An 18,690-nucleotide genomic window follows, 5' to 3' on the forward strand; every position below is an offset into this window, starting at 1 on the left:
GTCCAGGAGGGACCGAAACGTCGTCGTCTCTTCGCTTTCTGATGTATGGTTTGGTCATTAGAAGTCATCATGTCATCATATATGTAGACAGTTTACCAGCTTGAATGGGAATAGCGGGTATATGAGTCTCTGCCAGGCGTAAGAATTTGTTGTTCTCCTTTGCTAGTTTAGATACGATAGGCAATATGTTGCCTAGTATATTATAATGCTAAGATGTTATATTTATGTTAAAGATTGAATGGTGGCGATTGTGGATCGTGTAGGAGGTTTTGGGTAATCAGTGTTTCCAGTACGATCGGTTTACCAAGCCGGCACCAAGGCGCATAACGTCGTAAGGTGGTTTCTGCTACTGGGTGTCGTGGCGGCGGGGCACGGCTGGTCTGGTCTTCTCTAGTTAAGTATCTTTAATGTTAAGTAGTTGAGCCATCATTCCGTTGTTAGTTACTGTAGGTGGCCCTACACCTTGCTGGAATATGGGTGATCCTGTAGGCTGGAACCCAAGCACTTCAGCAGGTAATGAAATTGTTATAGCTTAAAGATTATGCTGTCCCTACAGGGAACGTAGGCCTAGCTTGCTATGGACATCTCTGCTCCTGCCTGTGTGGGGTCAGGGACTGGTCGTAAAGTAGGATGTGGTAGAGCATTTTGATGTTACTTGGGGGGGGGGTTAATTAATAAAGTAAGATTTAACTGGAGTGTACCACCTTGTTAGTGTTAGGCTATCATTTCCTAGAGAGCAGTCCGTTTTTGCAAGTGTGAGGAAGCACTGCAGGGAACCCAGACTTGCCCAACTCACTGGATATATTATACAGCTGACTGATACACTTCACAAGATCCCAGACGTAACCTTGATAAAAAAATTGTAAATGTTGATAAAATAAAATTGAAGTTTAACTGGGTAAATTCAACCTTATGTAATTTAATTTTGGAAAGTTTAACATTGGGTAAATTTAAGATTTGTTAATTTAATATCTGATAAATTTAACAATGGGTAATTTAACAGTGGGTTAATTTAACAATAGTTAAATTAACATTGGGGAAACTTTTACCTTGGGTAAATTAAGAATGATTAAATTGAACAATAGATGAATTTAACATTGGACTGTAACTTAGAGCAACCGAGCATAAATAAAGGCAGGGTGTGCTGCAGAAGACCAACCACAGCATACGACAGACGAGCCGCCCACAGCGTTTAAGGCTTTCTCGGGCACAACCTTTCTCTAAAAACAAATGGGTACCTATTATATTTAATAGTCCACACTGCTAAGCTGCTCCCACCGACGGACCACCTACGTGCAAATGATAAGACTACTATAATATTGTTGAGAGAGCCAGCAACGACAGGCGGGCGGACACAGACATAAGCCTGCAGAGGCTGGATGGACTTAGGGTAACAAGCAACATGAAGACAAACAGAAAAACACAACATACACAATATGGAGAGAAGGAAGTAGAAAGGGTGAGGGGGGGGGGGGTTGAAGCGAAGGGGGATATTTGAAGAGAAAAGGAGAGAGGAAGAGGGTATGGGGGGAGCAAGACCTGGGTACAACGGCTACCCTGATTATAATTATGAAAGTATATCTTTTGTCCAAGGTTGGAGGCTTGGTGCTAGTGTCACCCAACTATACAGGGGGGAATGGTCGGGGTACTGGACGGACATAGACTGGTCTGTGTCGCCAGAGCGAACAGCATGCCATGGTCTCGTATTGCCTCTCACTACTACTGTTGGTTGCCTTCCACTACTACTGTTGGCAGTGCTAAATATTTGAAAATTAAAATTAAAATTTTTGTTCATAGAGCAGTCTGAAAAAATGATGCACTGATCTCGAGAAAATTACCACATTTTCTAATCATACTTTTACCATAGTACCACAACACAAACGATCCTACCACAGCTTCATAGACTTTCAAACCCTACTGGTTTCTCAAAACCAAGGGGAAACTATCATATTTTTAATGTTTCACTACTAGGGTCCTCCCTCCAGCAGGCCATTCACACACCAATTGGAAACTATTAAAGTAGTTTTGAGAGGGAGAGCAAAATGACACACAAGCAGAGAGTCAGACAATGAGAGGGGGGGGGGGGGACAGAATGAGAACAGATACAAAAACAGACACAGGCAGAGATAGGCCTGTAGAGAGACTTGAGTGGACCAGGGCAGAGAAAGACAGGAAGACAAACAACAACTTAGAGGTAGACAGATTGAAAGAAACCGATAAGGAAGATGGGGGGGGGAGATGTTTGAGAGGGAAGGAGAATTTAGGGGGAGACAGATGGCGCGGAGTGGGGGGTATTAAGAGCACATTCGTCTCAAAACGAAAATATGTATTTTAGTTTCAAAACAGTTTGACCGTCAAAAATATGGTTTTCAGTTTGACCGTCAAACATATTGTTGTAGTATGGGTAGTCGCACCATCGCCAGTGTTATATAACCTAAATAACTGGTATAGAGTTTATAGAGATGCATGTCTGTACTTCGAGATAAGCGTCCTCCCTCAGATCAAACCTTAAGACATGAATTGGTATAAATACGTTACGACATATTAACATTTTGGAAGGATAGCTGGGGACATTTCTGGGGAGTTCTTTGAGAGGCTGAGTGCTATAATCCCCAGTATCAGATTTAAACATGAATGGGAGTCAGATGATAAATTATCCTTCCTAGACGTCTTGGTAATAGTAACACCTCACTAAGCTTCACCGTGTACAGGAAAGATACGCATGCAGGTAGCTATTCCATTAATTCAGCAGTCGTGCCAAGAACGTAAAGTGATGTTGCTTCGGGTCTCTTCCTAAAAGCATTGCGAATATGTAGTCCTCAGTGCTTAGGCATTGGAATTAACAATACAAATCAATGCAATAAAGTAAGATAGCCTAATTAGTGTTTTGGCGAAGCTTTAAAAGTTGACAAAGTAAATTTTACTAGACTGACACCGGACTAGGCAGCAGGAGATCGCTTCTAAGAGCAGCTTGATCATTCTATATATTATAGTTCTAACAGACCTCACCGATAAGAACTTAAGCAAAATAGGAAAAACAAGATTGATTTTCATGTCCAAATAAAGTCGGTAATGAATTAGTAAAGTACTATTAAGAAAAAGATAAAGCTGAGGGCGCCGAAGTCTAGAAGACTCCTTGCAATGATCCCTATTGAAAGCCAACGCACAAATTTGAAAGGGGGGAATTATTGTATGTGAATTTCATTTAATATTATGGAGACATAGTGACATGAATTTATTATACTATTAGTTATATTGTAGGATAGGAGCGGGGGTGGGGTGGGGAGAGGACGAAGGGGGATGACGAAGATGGTGAGGGGGTTAGGGGTAGGAGGGTGGAAGAGATCCATATATTTAATGAGGAAAAGGGTAGAGGGGGTACGGGCTCACCATAGCCCGTGCTATATGGACATTTCGTTCCGAGTAGCTAAATCTAAAAAACAACAGTTAGAGGAGGTTACTAGGGGAGGAGGAGGACGGAGAAGGGGGGATCCGAAAGGGGAGAGGGATTGGGGGTGGGGGTGGAAGAGAGCGGAGGACAGGGGGGGGGGGGGGTCCGAGTTGAGATCGAGGGGGGGGGATCTAGGGGGAAATGGGTGAAGTGGGGTGGGACGAGAGAATATCCCGGGCACGGCCGGATACTCTCGTAATACAGTATTATATTTTATGAAAGAGGAGGAGCTAAGGAGAGGTTGAGGAAGGGAAAAGGAGGAAGGGGTGGGGGAAGGGAGGGCAAGGGGTGGGTTGAAGAGGGGTGCCTAGTACCCCTCCTAGTGTGTATTGTGTGCGTGTGTGCGCGCGCGCGTTGCCCCCAATTGAAAGGGTAATTATAAGGTACAAGTTACACTTGGGTTTGCATTTGTCAGTCAAAGCGCAGTACACTAGGAGTGATAACACGACGGGTGACACAAGTGTGTCAGCGGTGACTTGAAGAGGTGGGCGGAGGTTGTTAATCACAGCTGTTTGGCCTCTACAGTAGGTCAACCTTCAGTACCACACCACTACCTTTTACTGCACTAACACACCAACTAGAAGCAAATTCAGATTCCAGCGTGACTAAAGCAAAGGATCAAATTTAAAAGTAATTATTTCTCACAGATTAACAACGGTTCTGAACATTTCATTGATGCTCCTAGAGGCAATTGCTCGAGATTTGTGTAGGTCAGCAACAGTGGATAATGCTCCAGTGAACTCTCGGCTACTGACAGTAGCTTTCATTGGCCTCAATTTGAGCCCTCATTATACTAGGGAAGCATTCGTCTTGTGAGCGGTTGTACCTATCATATCTCCTTCCGTAACTTGTACCCTATCAGTGGCACAGGGCTTCCACCACGGCGGCTCATTTTGATTTTCTTTACCTATGGATTGAAATATTGTTCAGTTTAATAACATATTTAATAGTGTTTGTATTTATATGCGGTTATTTGCCCAGAATTAAGTCATGTATGTTTGGTATTTATGCAAAAATATATGGTAGGTTTTAAGGCAAATGAAATGCCACTATGAATGTATTTTGTTTTTTCAGTTTTCGCTCCAATGGTTATTTTTAGGGTGGTCTCTGTCCGTTTATATATTGATTTTAGCATAGGTGCCGCCCTGTCTTAGTCTTTTAATTTCATATAAATGTCATATAAAAGCCTATTATATTATTACGCCACATCCTATTTCCATTTTGGGAAACAAATGTGTTGGAAGGTATTAAATTTATATAATAATAGAAGTATTGTATACTTTAAGATATTTTAAGATCAAATAAATAGTGGACAAAATTAGTTTATCAAACGGAACTGCAAACGTGTTACAACGATACCAATTGTTCCCCTGAAGGAGGCAACAGGTTGGTTACCGAAAAGTTGTTCAATGTCAACCAATATTTTTTGACTAGTTGAATATGAAAAGGACTGCAATTGTCCCAAGTTTCAGTACTTCAGCGTAAATAGAAAGGGAGATTTTTGTTTTTTTGTTTTTTCAACGTTTTTTACACATTTTCAAGTCTGAATAAATAAACACACGTTTCAGATATAATTATTCTGCGACACTTTTCTGACACATTAGCATATAATAAAGGATCTGTAGATAGATAATTTCCAAAACATCTTTAGTTTTCCTAATACAAATTTTCAAAGTTCCCTCAAAAATGATCCAAATATGGTGTTACGAACCTTACCTCATGTGGAGGTTGGTTTCGGTTGTAAAATGTTGGTGGACACAGTGTGTGTATATTAGTATAAATCCCCAGCTGAGATCAGAGAGGCCTCGAGTCATCATTATTACTCTGCCCAGTAAAGTAGTGCCTTCTCAGCGGGAGATCATCAGAAATAATGTGAACTTGAATAGCTTTACTATGTAAGGGAAAAATGGACTCTATAAAAAAGTATGCATGGGGGAATATAGTAAATAAAATCATTAATGTGTTTGATAGCATATGTAAAGAGTAGAGTATTAAGGGGCGATGAGGCAAGAGAGGGGGACGCCATCTTGACTGCAGGGGAAGGTGTATCGCTGCCGACTGCTCCTGCTATTTGAGGGGTTTTCTCCGGCCGTTCAGTCAGATAAGCCTATCCTTGTCTATATCCAGGGTTGCAAGATTGGGTAGAGTAATATTGCAGAAGTTGGAGAGGTTTTATAAGAGTCCAGGTTTCCTTGAGGCAAAAATATGTCGTTGGATGGTAGCGGTTTGTGGCTGGGTGCATGACACCAAGAATGGGACAGTGAGTCGTGGGGTGGTTAGAGCCACTTGAGTTATAATATATAGTGATCTTATGTTGTAAGGAAAACGCCTTGTTAAATGTAATCCTGTGACTTGTACGTATAAATTTGTGACGTGTACTAGGCTGTTTCCCTTACCCCTCATACTCCCTAGACAACCTGGTAAGGACCACCACCACCAAATTCTCACTAGCTCTCTGACAACAAAAACGTCTCACGGCTGATAACATCAGTAACACCCCCCCCCCCCCCGTGATATATGGCATGTTTATTGCTACTATAAAATCAATAAATGAACTTAGAGAAAAAAGCTATCTTCAACATTTAGAGACACGCACTCTACATATACTGTGTAAGTTTCATGTAAATTAAATAAAAAATGAAAAAGTTATTTGAACGTTTATGTTAATTAAAAAAAAAACAGCAAATAATAAAGTCTAAGGTTTTAAAATCTGTGGCTGAGGTTGACATCAACCAATTTTCTCCAAAATTGGCATCCTTACAGATAGGCTTTACGTGCAGTCAGGTATATAAGTTTCATGCAAATCGTCCGATAAAAAAAAAATTAAAAAAAAAAAAAAAAAATTTTAACTAAAATTTTTTTCCAATTAAACTAATTATAATATTTGTTTAATATATGCTATTGTGATAGCAAAGAGTCATAGATATGATTTTAGTTGACACTTTTGTTTGATAATCGTTTTTGACCATTTTGGAATAATTTTGACACCTTCAATATTTTTTTCTCCCTTCCTATTTATGCTACGATGCTGAAACTTGGACCAGATGAAACACTTTTCATATACAACTTACCCAAAAAGTTTGATTGAAATCGAACGAGTTTTCATTAATTGCATTTTTGGGGCAAATTGGAACCTAATGCCCCCTGAAGGGATGAATGCAGCAGGTGTTGGTGAACACGTGCATCTCAGCAGGTCAGTCAACACCGTGCTCGCTGAAGACCACATGTACAGTCGCGCTTACCACTAGTGGAGACCTCTGTAAGCACAACTGACTCACTCTCAGAATGATATACTAGTGTATAATCTCTAAACCACAAAAGTCGACATTGCTCTCCGCATTGTATGGTTGTGTGCCGCTGTGCTGGAGAAGCCGCAAGTGTTGGCGGGTGTGCAGCGCCGTGCTGGCTGGAGAAGGCTCCCAACTGTTGGAAATAACCAACAGTTTTTTACATCTTTGTATTTCATGCAACCTTTGTATTAATCATAAGTAGTTACTAAAATTACTAACTTGTAGATTTAATCATTATCGTTATTTATTTAGACATATTGCCAGATTCTTGCTAGTGAGAGTGACGACGTGAGGAACGACAGGCAGTAACATGAATTCTCTCCACATTTAGTTGGATTTATAACAAGAGTCCAGTTTATCATTTCCTTTACTAAAAATAGTTACTTACTAATAAGTTTAATTTCGTAGTATACTACTACTTACTGGAACTCCCTTATTTAGTTGATATTAAACATTCTAGAGGAAATTACTTTAATGTAAATGATTTTACTTTAATTTCCTCGATTAGCTACACAACTTTCATAAGCCAATTTATGTTACGAGAAATTCTGTTTTATCACAGAAGAATTTAATGTGATATTAAAACTTATCACTACCTCTTCCTTTCTTAGTCAATTGCGATATATACATACACATTTACGCTCGAGATGTCTGTCGAGAGCCGCGCATGCGCAATAAGGAAGAGGAGGAAGACGGGAGAGCGACACGAGAGAGCACGACGCGGACGCCATTGTCAGCGTGTAACAGAGCTACGTCTTGATCCCATTTATTTCGCTCCCACGACCAGTAGAGCGGTGCCCCGTTATCTGGCACAGTAGCCGTGACCCAGACTAGCATATAAGCAATTCCAAAGTCAACGCCTTTCAAGCAGCAGCTGGAGGACGAAGAATTGTTCAAGTCTCAACATCAACGGACACGCGGCTCGGCAGCTAGGTTCACCTTTTTGTTATTTTGTGGCCACAATTAATATTTAGGCTAGTTGTCGTTAGGCCGTAGAACAAATAATACAATTCCGTACGTGTCTTGAGTAAATTTACCATCTAAATAGATGATTAATTTCATTATTTTCTCCAAAGAGAATTCACAGTGCTTGAATATAAATTGCTCGGATAGTAACTGATAATTTCCACTACTATCCTCATAATTTAGGATGTATTTGTAGTTACTTATTATGTAGAAAATTTCTACAATGTAATTGCCTTTCAGTACCAAGGCGACGTCACCCGAGGTGCTAGGCTTCCCCCACCGTTCCCTGCAACAATTTACCCTATGCAACACGTCGTCGGTGGAGCGTAGCAACTGATTACACCTCACTAGATTTACAGCTAAGCTGTTCCTTTTTTGTTTGTAGCAATAACTCTGTAGTTACAGTAGTGATCTCTCAGAGATCAATTACACTAACTCATTGATTTACTGATGCTGTTCAACATTTCAGTAGTATATTGAGGAGCATTTACCTCCAATTAATACAATATAATCAACCTTATTTACTTTCATATTTTATTTACTCTGGTGAAGAACCAGCACCAGAATAATGCTAGGGATGTATTAATCTTTTAGCATGTAACCCCCCAATTTTGTGTAAGTTAATTTGACTTCATTTTTATAAGAAATACAGTTTCACTAAGATCCATAGGACACTAGTTCTAGGGATCAGTTTTTCCATTGCTTTATTTTGTTTTCCACCTTTTCTAAAAAAGTGGTGGTCCTTCATAGCTATCGAAGTATATATTTAATTATTAGTTATTGGAGTCAGGTTTTCCCCCACGCCCAACCATGCAGCGTCACCAGTCATGTACCTCGCGGCGCCAACACTCATCTTAGTGGTGCCACCATCTCGGTGGTGCTTGGCAGATTATCTTTGTTCTTGAAACTATTTTATGCCCGCAAAAGGAGGAACAAATGACGCAAATATACACAGGTATGTCTTGGTAACTTCCAAACAAGTACACAGTGAAGTCACATTGAAATATTACGAAAATACTAAACATGACCTACTTAATTTGCTGCCACTGTTAAAGCATGTTGAAACTAGCTAGGTGTTTATTGAATAAATTCCAGTTAACGTTAGTTATTGCCTCTGAATTATTAAGTACCATGTACACTAACAAACTAACAAATGCATTATAAAAAAAAACTTAGTCTGAATTTGTTGCCGTTGGTAGAGTTTGATGATGAGTGACAGGAACAGAGGACAAGAGAGTAAGTGATTAACAGATCCTGCTGGTACCTGCTGTTGTCCATGGCGGCCGACACTAGGCTTGCCACCTGTCACTCGCTCTTGTTCATGTGTTGCAGCCGGAGTCGTGTATCACTTTCTAACTTATGAAATCAGATCTATTCATGTGCATTTATACTTATTTCCTAGTCATTATGGTAAGGATTTGACAGGATGGGAGTGTTCCATCTGACAGTGTTTTGACATCCACCATATACTGTATAGGATTCAGACTTATTCTACGTCAAGGTGTCCTACCAGATCGTTGGACGCAGTCTCATAATCCTTGTACCTAAGCCAAACTCAAATTTAGGCCGATATCTTTAATTTCTTGCGCGTACAAGGTCCTTGAGAGGTTTGTTCTCAGTAGGCTAATGTTGATAATCAAAAGTCAACTCACTTGTAATTTGCATGGCTTTCTCCCTGGGAGAAGTACACAATCTTGCTTTGCTGAGTACATCATCAGATAGGAACCAAACACTCACGTTGACTTTCTTGACCGCCAAGCTGCTTTTGACACAGCTAATAGGGCACTCATCCTAGAGCAACTAGCTTTTTTTTTGGGGGGGAGTCGGGGGAGATTTGTTGAAATAGATTAGGTGTTATTTGAGTAACAGAACTGCCGCAGTCATCTATAAGGGGGTAGTAGTTTAAGTACTTAAGAATAGCTATAATGCCTCCTTTGAATTGGACACCCCAAAGGGAGGAGTCCTCAATCTTACGCTTTTGAATGTGCTGATGCATAGACTAATAGTTGACATACCTACACAAGTCCATGAGGCTGTCATATGCATAGCAGATGACATTTGCGTCATTGCAAACAGTGATAACCGGCTGCACACACTCCTTGATACACTTGCAAATAAATGTATTTAATGTGGGCTTATCGTTTCCACAGGTAAAACTAGGACCTTAAAATTAATAATCCTCCTGTTTTTAATGTCAATGATCAAAGCATTTAAAACTGCAGGCAATACAAATACCTCGGTGCGAATATTAATAGTGACTTTGTAAGTGAACTACAGCTTAAGCTTAAAGAGAGACTAAGACCTCTTAAAACACTTGCTGGGAAGCACATTTGTATCAATGTCAAATATGCTAGAATGTTCTACATGATGTTCATCAGGTCACTAGTCGACTACCATGCCCTGCATTAGTCTCCCAAGCAATAGGCTAAAAGCTTTAGAGAAAATTTAAAATGAAGCCAAGATAATTCTTGGAGCTCCCAAATGCACAAAAATTAATGTGGGAAGAGCTGAAACTCCCAACCATATGTGAAAGAATTGAGCCACTCAATACACCCTCTGTGTAAGGGTGACGAGAGACCCAACGTCACCCTTGCTACTTGGAGAAAAACTGACTAGTGCTGTTTGTAGGCGGGGAAAGTGTTGCCAACACACCAGCGGGCAACCTATATGCAAGCTGATTGAGTAGAAGTGTTGCCAATCTCGTTAAACTGAGGATTCCTATTGTATGCAACGTACTAGCCATTGATATCCCATTATATCTGTACCCTGAAATACAAGTGTCTTACGTGTCCATCAGCAAAATGAGCAAAGAAAACCCAGCACTTCTTAAAGCAACAACACTTGAAACCGTTGATTCCTTTATAAATAACTTACGGGCTCAAGAGCACTATGCTTACGCTGATGGGTCTTCAAATGTCAACAGGTCGCACTGCAGCAGCCTATAAAATATACAAAGACAACATATGTACACAGACCCCCAAGTGAGACACAGTAACTGGCTTAGCTCCACACATGCAGAATTAGCTGCACTGCAACTTGGTACTAACACACTGAAGAACATGGGAGGAGTAATTTTCTGTGATTAAACGTCAGCTCTTCAGGCCTTTAAAACCCCAACATGCAAAATAGGTACTAGGAATGTTGTAACATCCATTACAGACATTATTAATGCAAAGAGCAAGAGTTTCACTCATATGTATGCATACCATCTCACATAGGTGTTGTCCAGCATGATGACAAAGCAGCTAAAACTGTATGTGTTAACCCTGAAATTGTTGGATATGGGCATTCCAATCAGTATTTAAGGAAATTAGGGAAGACTGAAGAGAGAAGCGACACCCTGACACTCAAAGGAAGCAAGGGTATAAAGAGCTATGACATGTTTAGAATCGAGAATTATATGTACGGCCAGCATAAAACATCCACTAGACAGTGTGACAATGTAATTTCCAGAACTAGGCTGAGATATCGATATCTATGGCAGGTGGCTACAGGTAATGAATCCCCAATGGTGAACATTCCAATTGTAAACTATGTGAACCATCCCCAACACTATATCTGTGATTGCCTTGTTATCAGTGACTTCAGATCGAATGGTATGAGGTACTTTGAGCTCTGTAATTAATTCCTACACTCAGGTATATTGGAAGATTTTCTTGTGCTGTATCCAGATTTTGCTAGTGGAGGCTAATAGATCAGCCTTCCATTTCATGTTCTCTCCCGATTCCATGCATGACTAACCATCCTGTGAGATGGGGATATTAGATGAGCTTATAGCTAGTTTTTATTTACACTGTGTAAACTTTCATACAAAATAGGGTATCACATTGCAGTGTATACCTAAGCTTGTTAATAATAAAAAACTTAAAAATCCTATAATTATGAATTTATCGCTCACATACATTTGCTAAGAAATTTAAATTTTGCCAAGTTAAACAATAAAACTACTGTAGCCTAATGTAAGGAAGTCTGATTGGGAGGTCTCCCTTCCCCATTCCCATCCCCGTTCCCCTCTCCCCCTCTTTCTCAGAAAACCGGCAGGAGTAGCATGAAAACTAATGAAAACACATACTAGACTGTTTCAGACTGAAATTCGCATGGACGGGTATAGATGCCGTATTTCTTAATGCATGACACTTTGGTCAACCCCGACGGGCCTATGACCCCCCCCTCCCGTTTAATTTTTTGTTTGAAAGTTGTATGAGGCTAGCCCTGAACATGTTGTCTCCTACTTCTAACAGAGATAGTACTTTGGACATACATACATTCCATTTTACAGATAAAGATGTGTTACTCCTCACACTTTCTTTCTAGAAAGTACATTTTGAGAGCTTTCAGACTTTCAGAAATATTTTGGTGCTTTATCGTGTCTGAGTGCCGTATGTTACCTGTATTCCCCATTTATTTCAGCTGTCACTCTTGCTCTAAATGGGAAAGTGAGTACCGAGCAGTACTCAAGACAGGACAGCACAAGTAATTTAAATAATATGAACACTGGTGGGATTCCTGGGTTTGAAGGTTCTCATAATTCACCCAGCCATTTGCCTGGATGATGTATTTGCTTTGTGCTCATTTAACGTTAAGTCGTCTGATATCATTATCAGTTTTATTTTTATATATTGTTTCTTATCGATGCCTTGTACTGATCTGATTGTCATGTACACTGTATTTTGTTTAAGTTCTCAATACCTAAGTATTAAAAGGCACAAGAATCAACATGAGGAAGAATCATGTTGTATCAACATGGATCGACATCCATCAGTCTCCTGAGACTGATGGATTCCTACTACTACTACTACTAAGTATTTGGAATATATCACTGTTAAACATGTTATTTTATGTTTCCCAATAGAAGACTATTTATATCAGAAGATTTTAAGCGTCATTTATGAAAGTAATTTTCATGCTGATTATTTTAGCATCTGCAAAGGATTATAGGAGGCTGTGTACCCAATATACACCAATGCTTTAATCCCTAACACTCCGGGATTCCAGTACATCTGCTCAGCCCATTCTCCTACAATGAAAGTACTTATTCGCACTTTCGACCACAGTTTTTATATGTCGTGATGGACCACTAGAAGTAGAATTGTATTATTGAATTTGGGCAAAAACCGGAAGAGTTTTTATATTTGTTGTTAGTGAAACCTAATGTAGCATAACCTAACCATCCTAGGCCTAACACACGCTATCAGAGGCCTAATATAGTACATATATGAGCTGTAATAGATCTAGGAATATTTACGTTTGGTGTTTTGCTTTATTTTTCCTGACTAAAAAATAGTACAAAAAGTAGCTTACTGGGGCTCCATCCAGTAGAGCCTCTCTCCTCCCCGAGGACAGGTTGATTAAAGCACCGTAATGTTGACTTGACTGAGCAGCAACCTCTATACGTTGCTTTGATTCGCACGTTTCTGGTTAAGCTGAACAGTACGTGGCATTTTTGGGGACGGTCGTGATCACGACGTACTGTATAAGATTGTAAGGCATATCGACAGTATAAGACGCTGTAGGATGCTCAAAGTTACAGTGGAATGAGAAAAGAGGTGAAAACTAGAAAAACAAACTAACCTCGGATATGAATGCTTTATTCTGCACGAGTGGGAAACGACTGGAACGAGTTAGGAAAGGTTATTGAAGTAAACTCATTACAACTTTAAAAGCAAATATGAGAAACGAGAGAATAAATATGGTCTTAGAAGTGCCGGTAGGCACAGTAGGAGCCCACATTCCCACACGTCATCATGCACATGAATTAGGCAATTGAGAAAGTAGAAAACTTTATCTACAGCTGGAATGGGTGGGGAGTGGTAGACTAAGATAACCTTACAACACGGCACAAGGGCCAGGGAAAACAATCATACCATGCCAAAATATTTAAAAAGCATTGTGAAAGCATAAGTGGCAGACTTCCGCAGGGGAAAATGTGCAGTTGGAAGGCTCGGATAAGATTGATGGATATAAACATAATTTTTTTCGGTTGGTGTAGTGGGTAAACGAGCAGAAAGGTTTAGAGGGTGTGGTATTTAAACTTATATTCCTACATGTGGATAAAGTATATGGTAATCGATTAGAGTCGATTGCTCTCATTTCTGACCATACGATAGATGTCAAAAGGTGGTAGCCTAAGAACTGGAGCTCCGTCACTGTAACCATGATTAGATAAGCACATACACAAATCCTCCTATTTCCCCCCTCATCACGCACACACTAGTAGCTCAGAGGTTACCGAGTTTAATGAGGTTGAGTCGAGTCTGGCCGCATTGATCTTCAGAGGCGACCAGTATTGGCCCTCATGAGTACATTGGCTTCCACAGTCATCAATGCCTCAGTTTCCTCCACTTACAACGTATCCTAAACATTCTTTACATGCCATGTGGTTATGTAAGTTTGCTATTTACTTTCATTAATTTCATATTTTGTTATGAATATTTAATAATTTTTATAATTACATTAGGTGGACAGTATAAAATTTAAAAGAATTATGAGGTGTTGATAATATTCTAATATTACCTTAAAAATAACATTGACAAATATTTAGTCAGTTATGATCGGTGTTCATTTGTTTCAGTGTGTGCGCCAGGTTTAATGTTTACCGTCTCCATGGCAACAGGACGCTACTGGAGACCTCTTCATTAGTCTGGGCGACGAGCTGTGTGGTGGTGGGCTGGTGCTTAAGGTAATCATTTCCAGTTTTATCACAAATAATAATTTTTATCACTTTTAAAGAGCTGTCGATACTGTAGGACGTGTTCTGATTCTTGCCTGAAATATAAAGAAATTATGAAGATTTAAAATATAATAATTGTCCTGCACTGGGTAACTAATTTAGCCAATGATTCCTCAGCTAAACAACATTCAACATTTGTTAGTGCTTCGTAAATAGTAATCTAATGTGGTTCCCGCGCAATGTGTAATTTGTGAATATTTGAATATTGATCAGAAATAACCATCCTAGACGTTTTAGACCTATGGGTAATTACTGCGAACTAAGAAAAATAAGCAACTCGCGTACCCAAGACTGGGCCGTTCCCCCAGTGTCCCTTCAGGTGACTCACCTGTGTCAATGTTTAGAGCGGGTGAGATTGTTGAACATGATTTTAATGTGGATTTTGAAGACCCCCTAGACCTCAGTGCTGTAACCAGGCCGAATTAATTGTCTCAGTAAGGGATTTAAGTCTTTCAAAATAAGGCAATAAAACTGCTAGCTTCGAGATTGATTGCTAGGAATTTACTCCAGCTGGTACAAAAGTAACGGTTTGTCGTTGTAGAAAAGAAGATCATTTAAAATACTTAAGTTGATATTTAGTTTGTCATGATAGTTAAATACAAAGTGTGGCACTCTATGACCCAAATGAGCGGCGATTGTTTTTAGTTGTAAGGGAAGCCTAAAGTGTGCAATACTTCGTGATGGAAATTCATATGGTTCAATTCCCATTGGTTATTCTGTACTTTTCAAAGAAGAATATGGACACATCAAGAAAGTTCTGGAGTTACTCCAGTATGATGACCATAAATGTGATCATCTGTGTGAATTTTCAAGTGGTATTTTTGTTAGTAGGATATTGCAAATTAATTTACATGCATAGGATTGAGGTGAGTGTGGAAATTATTGTAATCGGGTACCTTTTTTATGGTGATTAATCGAAAATGGTGCGGAAGGTACTTTATAGCAAAACAACGTGATAAGCGAAAACCAATGTGACGTTAGAGTTCAGCACCGCCAAATTAGACAGAAACCAATCTCAGAACGGGCTGCTCAAATTTAAATCAGCAAAAATAGGATATTTTAATCAGAGCCAAATTTATGCAGACACACTTATACATTTTCTCACATTAATCCCGTAATTCAGAAGAGACGAGTATGATGTAACTAGTGAATCCATTACAGAGTGTAGTATCGACGAGGATGGCAGCAACAACGGCTCTTTCAACAGCTGGGACCCCGGGACCGGTGGCGACGGACCAGCATCATCATCATCCAACACCTTCAGAGCAGCAGCAGCAGCAGCAGCAGACGCCGCAGCAGAGATGCACGGAGACAGAGGAACATCACCGGACTGGGGTCACTGTAACACTGGTGAGTTAATGTTTGTTTTTGAGCGTCCTAGGCGTAGCTGTGCTCGTGTTTGAGCGTCCTAGGTGAAGCTGTGCTCGTGTTTGAGCGTCCTAGGCGTAGTTGTGCTCGTGTTTGAGCGTCCTAGGCGTAGCTGTGCTCGTGTTTGAGCGTCCTAGGTGAAGCTGTGCTCGTGTTTGAGCGTCCTAGGCGTAGCTGTGCTCGTGTTTGAGCGTCCTAGGTGAAGCTGTGCTCGTGTTTGAGCGTCCTAGGCGTAGCTGTGCTCGTGTTTGAGCGTCCTAGGCGTAGCTGTGCTCGTGTTTGAGCGTCCTAGGCGTAGCTGTGCTCGTGTTTGAGCGTCCTAGGCGTAGCTGTGCTCGTGTTTGAGCGTCCTAGGCGTAGCTGTGCTCGTGTTTGAGCGTCCTAGGCGTAGCTGTGCTCGTGTTTGAGCGTCCTAGGCGTAGCTGTGCTCGTGTTTGAGCGTCCTAGGCGTAGCTGTGCTCGTGTTTGAGCGTCCTAGGCGTAGCTGTGCTCGTGTTTGAGCGTCCTAGGCGTAGCTGTGCTCGTGTTTGAGCGTCCTAGGCGTAGCTGTGCTCGTGTTTGAGCGTCCTAGGCGTAGCTGTGCTCGTGTTTGAGCGTCCTAGGCGTAGCTGTGCTCGTGTTTGAGCGTCCTAGGCGTAGCTGTGCTCGTGTTTGAGCGTCCTAGGCGTAGCTGTGCTCGTGTTTGAGCGTCCTAGGCGTAGCTGTGCTCGTGTTTGAGCGTCCTAGGCGTAGCTGTGCTCGTGTTTGAGCGTCCTAGGCGTAGCTGTGCTCGTGTTTGAGCGTCCTAGGCGTAGCTGTGCTCGTGTTTGAGCGTCCTAGGCGTAGCTGTGCTCGTGTTTGAGCGTCCTAGGCGTAGCTGTGCTCGTGTTTGAGCGTCCTAGGCGTAGCTGTGCTCGTGTTTGAGCGTCCTAGGCGTAGCTGTGCTCGTGTTTGAGCGTCCTAGGCGTAGCTGTGCTCGTGTTTGAGCGTCCTAGGCGTAGCTGTGCTCGTGTTTGAGCGTCCTAAATATCTTTTCCGTTCTGTTTGAGTGTCCTATTAAAAAGATACAACAAATACTATTCATGAAAAATCTACACTAAGATCAAAATATAAACACTGAATTAAAAATAAAGCCACACGGAGTGACCGGTAGAGCGGCGCCCTCCGTCGCGCGTTTATTATTATTATTATTATTATTATTATTATTATTATTATTATTATTATTATTATTATTATTATTATTTATAATTATTATTATTATTTATAATTATTATTTTTTATAATTATTATTATTTATATTATTATTTTTTATAATTATTATTTATAATTATTACAGTATTATTATTATTATTATTATTATTATTTATAATTATTATTATTATTTATAATTATTATTTTTTATAATTATTATTATTTATATTATTATTTTTTATAATTATTATTTATAATTATTACAGTATTATTATTATTATTTATAATTATTATTATTTATAATTTATTATTATTATTTATTATTATTATTATTATTATTATTATTATCTACCCCAGACGTGGCCACACATTTACAATGCTAACCAACATATATACATTTTCTTCTGTCCTCCATGGATAGGGTGAGAGATCAGTTAAATATATAGTTCAAGGGTTTATTAAACAATCAAACACAGAAGGTAATTGTAGTGCTTTTAAAATGCTAATATATCCTACAAACATAAATACATAGATACAGAGTTACGTTTGCCCTACATAAATTGGTCGATGTGTTCTTTACATAGTATCATTAATGTGCATTTACAAAAGTGAAATGTAATTTACCCCCCCCCCCCACACACACATATTTGGTGCAAAGTGAAGTGTGGTGACTTTGAAGAAATAAACAAGAAAATAGACTCATGGTGAACAACTCCAAGCAAGCCTAAGGGCTAACATAGTTAGGTAAGGATCTCCAACTGGAAACTTCACTGACAACTCACATAAAGGAGGTGAATAAAGAACTAGAAAAGTATAAAGAAGAAATAAAAGCGACATATGCTCAAGTTGTAAAAGAGAAAGAGACTATCAAAGAAGTGTGTTCAGAAGTCAAAACCAGAAATGACCAACAAGAAGCAGAAATTAGGCAAGCAATTAAGAAAGAACTGGTTACCAACAGTAAACTGGTACAAAACACTGCAGATAGAACTAAGTCCATAATCATTTTTGGATGTTTAGAGAAGGAAATTTCATCTAGGGTGGACCGAGCGGCAGAGATGAAAATCATAGAGAAAATAGTAGGTTTAGGAGAAGGCTCAAAGGAAAATGTCAGTGATTTTAGAAGAATAGGAAAATATGAGAAAGAAAAAAACCGCCCCTTAAGGGTGATGTTTAATGGAGTGAAAAACATGATGGAAGTGCTAAGAAATGCCAGGAAACTGCAGAGTGATGAGGTTGGCAAACTTTGGTCAATAAGACAAGACCTCTCAAAGGAAGACAGAGAAAAGCTGAAAATGAACCTAATTGAGGCAAAACGTGTAAATGGGGATAGAAATGAAGAAGACAGAAATTCTTTTTTTTCTACAAAGTGACAGGGACTGGAAAGCTTGTGAAATGGTACATAAAAACAAAGCAACAAGATCAGTAGTGGAAGGGGGAGTAAAGAGCAAAGGAAAAGGGAACATGTTCCTGAAAATTGTATATACCAACATAGATGGAGTGAGGTCAAAAACTTTGGAGTTGCAAGATATAATCCAGCTTAGGGTCCCAGATATTGTTGCATTATCAGAGACGAAACTTGAAGGAAATATAATAAATGAAGTCATATTCCCAAGAGGCTATTCAGTTTGGAGACGTGACAGGAAAACTAGGATGGGAGGAGTGGTGACTGCTGGTGAAAAAACACCTGAAGGTAAGAGAGTTAATATTTGAAAACC

At 39.8% G+C, this 18,690-nt stretch overlaps 1 protein-coding gene across 1 annotated transcript in view; it reads left to right on the forward strand.

Annotated features, from left to right (window-relative positions):
- The first annotated feature begins 5,406 nt into the window (after positions 1 to 5,406).
- LOC123756998 (uncharacterized) overlaps positions 5,407 to 18,690 on the forward strand; it is a 31,370-nt gene continuing 18,086 nt past the window's right edge. The window contains exons 1-2 of the mRNA XM_069329030.1: positions 5,407 to 14,386; positions 15,599 to 15,787. Of these exons, the coding sequence (XP_069185131.1) occupies positions 15,617 to 15,787 (171 nt within the window). The 5' untranslated portion in view covers positions 5,407 to 14,386; positions 15,599 to 15,616. The remainder of the gene's footprint in view (positions 14,387 to 15,598; positions 15,788 to 18,690) is intronic.

The sequence above is a fragment of the Procambarus clarkii genome, chromosome 22 (assembly GCF_040958095.1).
Source record: "Procambarus clarkii isolate CNS0578487 chromosome 22, FALCON_Pclarkii_2.0, whole genome shotgun sequence".
Classification (NCBI taxonomy): domain Eukaryota; kingdom Metazoa; phylum Arthropoda; class Malacostraca; order Decapoda; family Cambaridae; genus Procambarus; species Procambarus clarkii.